The 10398-nt window shown below is 34.7% G+C and overlaps 1 protein-coding gene across 1 annotated transcript in view; it reads right to left on the bottom strand.

Annotated features, from left to right (window-relative positions):
* Window positions 1–9735, bottom strand: part of LOC129220739 (uncharacterized) — a 75712-nt gene extending 65977 nt beyond the window's left edge. The window contains exon 1 of the mRNA XM_054855169.1: window positions 9732–9735. Within this exon, the coding sequence (XP_054711144.1) occupies window positions 9732–9735 (4 nt within the window). The remainder of the gene's footprint in view (window positions 1–9731) is intronic.
* Window positions 9736–10398: the final 663 nt, after the last annotated feature.

The raw sequence follows: 10398 nt of genomic DNA on the forward strand, positions 1-10398 counted from the left end.
ATTTGACTATCTCTACTAGCAACAAATGAAGCATTCAGTACAAATTCAGCTCAATCCATTTTTTATTTCCTTTTACAAAAAAGGAAGTATTCTATTCGCGAAAAAATTTTCACTCAAAAATCGACCTTAATTTCCATTTTACTCACCCTCGAATGAATATTGAGTTTTTTTTTCCGACTCGACCATACATGGATAAGTGCCTAAGAATGTATAGACACGCGAAATATCCATAATAAGGATTCCAGAGTTAATTACAACGAATTTTCTCGTGACGTCTGTATATACGTATGTATGTATGTGCGTATGTATGTCGCATAACTCAAGAACGGTAAGTCCTGGAAAGTTGAAATTTGGTACGTAGACTTCTAGTGGGGTCTAGTTGTGCACCTCCCCTTTTGGTTGGAATCTGGTGTTTCTAAAGGGGGCTTTTGCCCCTTTTTGGAGGGAAATCATTGTTAATTTCGATGTAAACTCAAGTGGTGTTACAATTTGGCGGACACTTGGCGATAGATCGCCAGTCTTTTGGTCGCCAAGTTTTGTCGCCAACTTGGCGATAAATTTGTCGATTTCTTTTTTTAAAAATCTGGTTTCAATTTGGCCACTGCTAGTGATATTTAGAGAGTAAACTATTGAATCACATTAAAATTGCCAATAATGGGGAAATAACATTAAGTTGGTATAAAAAGAAGTCATGTGATGCACACATCAGCTCGTTTTATTTTTAATTACAGGGGAGATGAGAAACACTTCTCGCTCTGTAATTTTTCCAAATGACTTTTTTTTTCGTTTGAAAAATATAAGTGGTACGACTTAACTTTTGTTTTCTTCTTAAGTTAGTAGTATTGTCTAATTATTTGTCGATAAAAATAATTTTGATTGAGTTTGCTTTTGAAATAAATCGGCCTTTTTTAATTTTTATTTAATTATTTTTTGTTCAAATTCCGATTTAATTCACGTAGTTTATCACTTTTATGCCATGTGCTATCTCGCACAAAAAAGCTTTATTTCTTCTCTGTCAAATTAAAAATTTCTCAGTCAAGAATTGCAATCAGTTTATTACTCTTAATTTTAAATTTTATAATCTGCATAAATTTCAGTTTCCTTTTTCAGAATTTTTACTCATACTAGGGTAACAGTACCAGTACAGAAGGGTCCAGTAATAGACAGTCGTATGTGTGGATTTAAATAATAAGAATTTTAGGCGGATAAAACTGATATTGTTGCGACCCATGAATACGTTGAAACCATCTAATGTTATCAGAGTGAATTTTATGAGCCAGTTGGTATTTACAAGGTAGTGGTGGAGGGTTATGAACAGCGACCACGAGGTTCGCAGGTGTTTTGTGTTCATTTGAATTTAAGAAGGTTTTAGGTCTAGAAATAAAAGAACTTCGTTACATTTTGAAGGGAAAAGTGACATATGTCTATTACTCATCCTTTCCTCATCCTATCTGTTACTGGGTATCATCAGAATTGTCGGTGTCTGTTACTAGACGGCCGGACTTTTTTTCAAAATTGAGCAAATAAAAATAGAATTAACTAACTCAGAGGATCCAGAAGCAGCCAAATGTTAGATGAGATGTAGTTGCATGAAAGAAAAAGAGTTTTAAATGTCTAAATATATTAAAAGGCTCAGAAAATTGAGTTAACCAGAGAGCGATGTCTTAAGCATGTCTGTTACTGGTGCCGTTACCCTACATATCAAATCAAAAAGAACACAAATAAGCAAAAATGTGGCACTGCATGATTTACTCGCCACTGGCGAGTGTTTTTTCTGGCTTGGCGAGTGTGCATTTTAAGTTAATCAGTCATGCATATATGTACACAGTCAATTCTTGATCCCAAGGGACCGTCAAAAACGTTTGAATAATAGGTACTTCGAGTTATTCGAAGTTCCCCTCTCAGCCTTCTCAAGAATAATTTAATTTTCTTTTTCACAGAAATAGTGCATATATGGACTATAACGCTGATGGTTTGGACAAAATTAATTATTATTCCTTCATTTTCAACATCTTTATAGAAAATGTTAATATACTTGGAAAAGGAAGTTATTTTTGACTGATTACATTTTTTTACCGCATCTTAAGTTTGTAAACATCCATTAAGTTTGTAACCACAATTCAACGGTAATGGGTCAAAACTTCGCGGCTGAAACTTCTACAGACAAAACTTTGCGGACGAAACTTCGTGTGTGGAAAACTTAATACGGACGAAATTTTGTGCGAAAAAAATTTTGAATACTTGAAACATCAAAATTGTTTAGTAATCAAAAAACATTTCGCATTTAGTGAGCTATAGAACTTTCAAACTATTATAATATAACCAATAAAATTTTCTTTTCTTCTATCGTTTTCGGAAAAGTAATCAATAAATTTTATTTTAATCTTAATTAAATTTATATCAATTTATTATTTAAGTAACTTGATATGCTTTAGTTCATTAAAGAATCAATTTGCTATGAATTTATTCATTATTAAAAATTAGTTGTTCATACGGTATGTGTCTAATGTTTTCCTGAAAATCATCAAACAATAACACTCCCCCCCCCAGAAAAAAACACCTATTCACTTGATTGCTATTATGGAAAATTCCATATTGTAAATATTTTTCCATATTGTAAATATGGAAAAAATCTGGACTAGATAAGTTTTGCACCTGCAAAGTTATGAATACGCAAAGTTTTACCCACGCAAAGTTATGAATAGGCGAAGTTCTGACCGTTTGAAGTACTTTCCAGGCGAAGCTTTGACCGTGCGAAGTACTTTCCAGGCGAATCTTTGACAGCGCGGAGTTTTGTCCACGTGAAGTTTAGCCCGCGAAGTTTTGTCCACGTGAAGTTTAGCCCGCGAAGTTTTGTCCACGCGAAGTTTAGCCAGCGAAGTTTTGTCTGACGCAGTTTTGTCCGCAAAGTTTTGACCCCAAACCAATTCAACGTATCCAAGTTTTCAGAATCTTCCAGATACTGCATTAAATTATTTTTTGCAGAATCCGATACTTTTAGTCGGAGATGGTAAAGATTTTTCATCAGAATCTGCACACGCAGATTCTTTAATAACTGCTTGTACAACCGCTTTGTATAGCAAGGACTAAAACCTTGTTACATTTTCTTCAATATTCAAGGAGTATTTTACTTACGCTCTGTCCACATCAAGAAAGATTTCAAAATGATTCCATTTGTCGGTCACTTAAGCTTCGTTATCATTGATGTTTATGAAACCACTGCTTTTAAAACAGTTTCTAAAAACTGCTTCCGTCTTAGGCCCCCCCAACTTATTTTTTCTTGACTTCAATCCAACTTCTTTTTGTCCTAAAAGCACGATTATTTGAGGCATCCAGAAAATAAAAGCTACTTTTTTTTCAATTTCTGCAAAAATTATAAATTTCCCAAAGATTAGGTAGCTGCTCCTTAATGAAATTTTTGATCGTTATCCACGGCAAAAAAGTAGCTCATTCGGCTACTTTTCACGCCATCTTTCAACACTGTGCACATTAGGGAGCACTAAGAAATTATCCTAAAACAAGCTGATAAGTAAAGTAATGTGTTAAAGGAAAAATAAACTTTTTTCCCCGTTTTTGACTAAATTATTTCATAAAATGAAACTTTCGTAAAAACTTCGACTTGAAAAGAATACATTCGAGATATAGAGACACTTTGTACTTGAAACACTTATTTATTTTAGGACATAATTAAAGCTTGAAGGTAAAGGAGCATTTGAGTTATAAGGCTTCGAGTTATCGAGGCAAAATTTCACGTACGTTCATAGCAGACCATGTGATTTCGATTTCTACAATTAAAAAAAATATACGAAAATTTGCCATCAGGAGGAATTTTGGCACTGCATGAATACGGAAGAATTAAGGCCAAATAATGCAGCACACATCAATTTTATTAACTACTAATTAACTACAAAAGATTGTTGCTTACAAAGATTTTATTTACCACACAAGACTGTTGCATTCAAACAAGGCTTAATAAACCAACATTGACTTTCTGGCTTTGAATTCGTTTTCAGCATGCTAAAAATACTTCAAAAACATTCAAAGAGGCAACAACATCAGCGCAGGCTAGGGTTATTAACAAATCTGTGAAAGAGGAGAATAAATATTGGAGGAAACAAATATAGGAAAAGTTGTAAATAGGGCACCATCTTTTGTTTTTGAATTAAAGTTACTTTTAATTCAAACAATTCTCGATTTTTGGTCTTTCAATAACAGTTATAACAAGAATACTAAATGCGAGAGTGCAAAGTAACGATTAATACTAATGGTTTCATTTCAAAAACGACTATTTTCAAAAAGCTTTTTAAAAAGCCTCAGAAAAAATGAGGTGAAAATATGGGTCCATTTCAAAAATGTCACAAAAAATAATTTAAAAACCGGATAAAACTATAAAATGGTAGAGAATTTATTACATGAGAGAAAAAATATTTACAGAAATCGGAAAAATTGCTGGCTCTTTCAGCCCTGGCACAATTTAAGTGTGCCCACATACATTTGGCACATAATACACTTCACCCACACCTATCCCCAAGTGTCTTCAGAGAAAATTCCATCACGAAAGATGCAAGTTGCGTTACTTGATTACTTGGGAAATATTTTTTGTTGCATAAAAAAAGAGGTGGTATAATTTAGGCGACCTTTACATGGGAGCCCGTATTTGCACCAATTACATCTAAGAAAGACGGCCACTACCACATGTAACGTATAAGCCTGTTTGAATAAAGATGTGCTTCAAAAAGTAGCTTAAGACCCCTGCTTTCCGGATATCACTGTGAAATTATTTTTAACTAAACGTAAGAACATGAAAATAAAACGATTTCACATATCTCTTAAAAGTTTGCAGTCCAGAAAAACACAAATTTGCAAAATAACTCACTCTGCATCCATACTAACTTGAAATAATGTTTCCAACTGCTCTCTGCTATCTAATATTACTAAATGGTACCACATACAGTCCTTGCCGACAGTCTTCAGTGCCTATCCTTAGCCACTAGAGAGGGGTGCCTATATTTGTACCTGTGCCCGTTTTCAATCTTGTTCCTGTACTCGAAGAGTGCGGACACCCATACCTTAACTGTTTTATAATTGTTTATAATGCAAAGTAAATTATCACTTTAATCTGTTGAAGTTATTACACTGTTGTATGCGTCACTATGAAGTAATCATAAAGTTTTTCAATTGTTTGAAATATGCTGCTATTGTTACCTTTTTTTTCCTACATTTTATATCTCAAAATTGTGATGAAAACGGAATGTTTACGGTAAATTTTCAACTTGCGGATAACTAATGTACCTGAAGTTTATTCAACTCAACTTAACCCGATTGATACATCAAGTTTACAAAAATCAAAAACATCTACTTTCACAGCACCAAATCTTAAACGCTATATCGCCATTTAGCGTCCCTTTTAATGTTATAGGTTTTATTATTCTTTTCAAGGTCGAGGATTTAATGGCATATGTTTTTTCTCATCGTTTCTCATGCAACCAGAAACATCCACTTTAGCTTTCAACCTTTCTCCAATTGCCGTTTGATGCAACCTGAAAACCTTTTTGCTTTTATCCCTAAAATATCACTCTTCATTCACGATATTCATGTTACAAACAAACAATGTACACGCAATGTTACTTCAAAACAGACCATTTCCCTATCAACTCAATAAAAGGGGGAAATATCGTAAAAACTTGGAATAAAAGTCTGTATTTATCTTATCATAGCTTGATGGGAAATATCCAACGAGCCAACGCAGAGAATACCGAAAGTGCGTTTGCCTTAGGCACCGCCTTACTCTACTGACCCCATCCTTTAACAGCTGGAGAGCACCGAAGCATGGAGAAAGTCTTTAAGCTTTTCTTCAGGACCAGTAATCATCTTTCTGAAGGAATCGCAGCCAGAAAATGAGAGTTCACAGATGAATATTACGAATTAAAACGATTCGCTTTTGATACTCAACTTGTGTACTGCATGAACTCCACCTGAAGTGCAGTGAATCCCCAATTTTACGTATCTCAAGAGACAGGATTGAATAAATGTAGATCACGGCAAAAACGTAACATACGAGAAATGCATAGAAAGCAAAAATTAAATAGAAAAAATTAAAAGTAGTAAATATAGCTCATTTAGAAAGTATAATATCTATATTTTGCAAAAAAAATTTTTGTACACACTATTTTAGATCATTTTAAGACAGTTAGTTGCGAATCCGGTCGTTTAGGTAAAGAATAATAGTGAATTGTTTTTTAGTTATTGAATTTAAAGTAAATGTAGCACCTTCCAGGGTTGAAATACTTTTTTATACGAAAGTTTCCCCCTGGTCTTTATAAGAAAGAAAATAGTCTGTTATTTGCAAGGTCTTCAAAGCAATAATAAAAGTAATTTTAAGAAAGGACGGGCTGTGCTTCCGGTTCTTCTTGTTCATTTTTATTGGTGGAAGAAAAGCCCATAAGGTCGGCTGCGGATGGAGCAGTGGCATTTTTGTTTTCATAGATTAAATTTCAACAGCTTGGTTTGGCTTTAAAAAAGTGCAGAAGGGTACATATTGCTTATTTTAGAGCATTCTTTTTTATTTTTTTACTTCCCAGGGATATAGAATGCGGGAGATTCAGACATATAGCAAATTTTCCATCCGGGTTAAATTAACATTATTGGTATGCGGAAAAACTGGGATCTGGTGGGAAAAACTTGAAATGCGGGAAAAGCGTAGATTCGGAATGCGTACAATCGGGGTTTCACTACATTGGGTCCCATATTCTTGAGAAGACTGTGGGAGCTTCTCAACTCGAACTACCAATAATTCCAAGGTTTTTGCCGGTCCCTTGGGACTTCGAGTTGTTGAGAGTTGACTCGTCGTGCACACTAGTCATATAGTAATAATACAATTACGGTTGTTTTGCGCTTCTATGCACTTCGCCAGAAGTATTTCATAAAAATATCCACTTTGCTCAGAAATGACACTTGTAAAATATGATTTTTAATGGTGAGATGAAAACATATTTCCTAAATCTTCCATTTCCGATTAGATGGCAAATTAGATATTGTTAAGAAATAATAAGTGGCAACACAGTTGATTTTTGAAACAGGTGATTTTGAAATGTATACCTAGGCTTTCAAACTGTTTTTCATCTTCATAGAATATCTGAAAAACATGCAGTGCATCTGATAATGTCAACAGGTTTTTATCCGTCTTTTTGATGCTAAGTAACTGATAACTGCATATCTTTTTAAGGGAAAAACAGGGTAGTTTTAAGTAGCATTCAACTTATTTTTCAGGTTGAATTTGTTATTAAGCAAGGTTTTGGTGTTATAAACTCCTTGAAATGGTTTACAAAATGATGAGATAACTTACGCGCTGTTGACAAACTGAGGATGTAAATTGATTATTTGATAAAACTTTTGGAGCAATGAACAGTTTAAAATGAAAATATTTTGAGCAAAACTTTGTGCTAAGTATTTTAGTAATTTATGTAACCTGTTTGTATTGAGTGTTTTACGTTTCCGGTTTTAAAAGTTATTTATATTTGAAATGGTTACCTTGGCTGTTTACATAGATAAACTCAGTTTTGTCGCAAAGTGTTAATGAAACGTCATACCTTTGTTTATTAGTTGCAAGATGTTAAAAAAAAAAAAGGATCTGTTTCTGACAAATTAGTCTTCGAGATTTCTATATTAGTTGATTACTCTGCTTCCAAAAGTTATAATTTCAGGCGCCCAACATGATAAATTACGCATTAGAGATTTTCCATGCTCTTTTTAACCATTTTACAAATTAATTTTTAGGTAAAATAACTCAGAGTAATAAAACTAAAAATGCAAATAAATAAATAAACAATATGTATGAAAAAGGCCTGTCAAAAAATAAGCCGGAACACGGAGTAAAATTTACACAAGAAGAAAATAAATTTTTAAAAATCCTATATAACGCAAGCAAAATACTAGTATTAAGCGCGGATCCTCGGGAAAGGATCACGGGAGGTCTTTTTAAGTGACCAAAGATGGCCAATAGTTGCGCTTTGAGGACTTATATTTCAAAAAATTAGCACTAGATATCTATTTACACCCAAAAATGACACTTATGACACCCAGCTCTTCCGGAAATGACCGCCTATAACACCAGAAGCTGGATCCGCCCTTGTTTAGTACATGGGTTTAGTGAAATAATTAAAAAAAATATTCCAATTACCAACAGATACAGTGCAAAATGTTGAACACTTTTATTGAAGTAACCTCGTTTTACGGGACTCACCGAAATTAAAAAGGGGTTACAAGACTATTCAGAGCACCAACCCCAAAACGGATGTCGAAATCAAGAAATCGGCTGATGTGATCGGCTTTGGTCGAGTTAGATCTATAAGCAGTCTTCATGATTACTCCAAAAACTATATCAATAAATTAAGAAGAAATAAACAAGTGAAACAGCGTGAGTTATTCCGAAACATTTGATCAAATTCAGAAAATATATTTTCTTAAATTAAAAACCTATTTGAAAAGGAGCTTCACACTTCTGAATCCACTGATTTAATATGCTGTGAGAAATAAAGTTGGAACATATATTCTAAAAGTAAAAATACCATTTTGTTGACTTTCTAAAATATAAGATGAAGAATATATTGTCTATGCGCACGATTTTTTTTCCAAGATTAAAAACCCTATTTTAATAGGGCTACACAGGTCTCTTGTGCCTACCAAAGCGGTGACTTAGTCGGTTGGATGAGGCCGTCTTAAAAACGGATCTGTTTTTACTTTAGACCAGGAGCCAGCCCTGTAGAGCTATAGAACTGGAATAGGATGGCTTTGTGACCGCGACAGATTTAATGTGCACTGCACATGTCACCATTAGCACACACCGAGGATCTTCGAACCGGCAAGTGTCGAACCTATGACACTCCAACAACAATCTCGGTGCATTACCGAACGAGCCACTTAAACCCTTTTAGTAGGGGCTATGGCTTGCCTGTCTGAGAGTTACGTTGAGATTCTGTTAGGGGTGGATTCTATTAAGTTATTAATGAGAGAGTAGGTCCCTCCCCCAATAGTTCTTTTCATGCTTAGAACCTTTTATGGGGTGACAACATTTCGGGGTTAGCATGCCTTCTCTACGATTCCAATCCGAATATTCTCTCTTAGAATCAGAAAAAAGCTTTACAAATACCTATCACTTTATTCATTGTTACGTGACGAATCTTGGCGTGATATCTAATTTCCGATCATTGGATGTTTTTAGTTTAATTAGGTTAAAGTGAGTTGAATAAAGAATTTCTTGCCAAAAGATGCGATGAATTTCTTTTGAGTATGGGAATTCTACGGGTCCAAGGAATGTCCAGTGACAATAACATAAAAACCGGTTTCATGTTGGCGTCCGAAATAGCAACCCTTTACTTTCTATACAAGGTGTCTGCATTATGGGTTATATGACAAACCGCTTATCTAGTTGGCATTTTTCTGTGTAAAATAAGGAACCTGTATAGATCGTTACAGAATTTCTAATATTAATGAAAATACTTAGCCTCTGTCCGTTGGAGATTGTTATGAAAGTTAAATTGTGTGAGGTTGTACAAACAGTCGATTCATTTCCGACTGTTACACAAATAGTTGACTCGTTTTCGACTGTTGCCAGTTTCGTTCCTGCTAGAGCCCATAAGTCTGGAATAGTGAATGACCGAGTTAGAGCCAGATATCATCTCATTGAAGCTGAGAGCTTCAACAAACTGGTAAGTAAAGTAAATTTATCTCACCCATGAGTGTCCGCAGCCGAGTATTTAGCAGTAAGTTAACTTACTGCTAAATACCCAAGCTTTGCCTTTAATTGGTGAGTTGAACCGCACCATGCTATGGACACTTGCTGTCGCCGGTGAGATAAACTTACTTTATCATCCAGTTTGTTGGCGCTCGCAGCTTCAACGAGATGACATCTGCCTCCAGCTCGTTTATTCACTATCCCAGACTGATGAGTTCTAACAGGAATGAAATTGGATGAAAGTCTCTGGGTGTGATAACCGGGCTGTCTGGTAAATTGCAAGTAGTACTGGCCTTATCTTTGGCTTATTTACTGCTAAAAAGGTCATTCATTGTTTGCTGTTGCACAAAGAGTTCATTCAGTTTATTACACAAAGAGTTCATACACCTTTTGTCTCTTTCACATGGAAATATTACGTAGTCGCTAATGCATTTCGTCCGATCTAACTTTTAAAGAAGATTAAGTCGAGAAAAGCAAACCAACATCTACCTTCCAGCATTAACCCTGCTGAAATAATACATCTGCTGAAAAAACACCATTTCTGACCGATTTGTCTTGGGATTTCTATTTAAACTAATACTTAACTTTCAACCTTTTTTCCATCCTGCAAGAAACCTCTTTGCACTTTTTAATTAATGTCCCCAATTTCGCCCGTTTGATGATGG

The sequence above is a fragment of the Uloborus diversus genome, chromosome 4 (genome assembly GCF_026930045.1).
Source record: "Uloborus diversus isolate 005 chromosome 4, Udiv.v.3.1, whole genome shotgun sequence".
NCBI classification, from domain to species: domain Eukaryota; kingdom Metazoa; phylum Arthropoda; class Arachnida; order Araneae; family Uloboridae; genus Uloborus; species Uloborus diversus.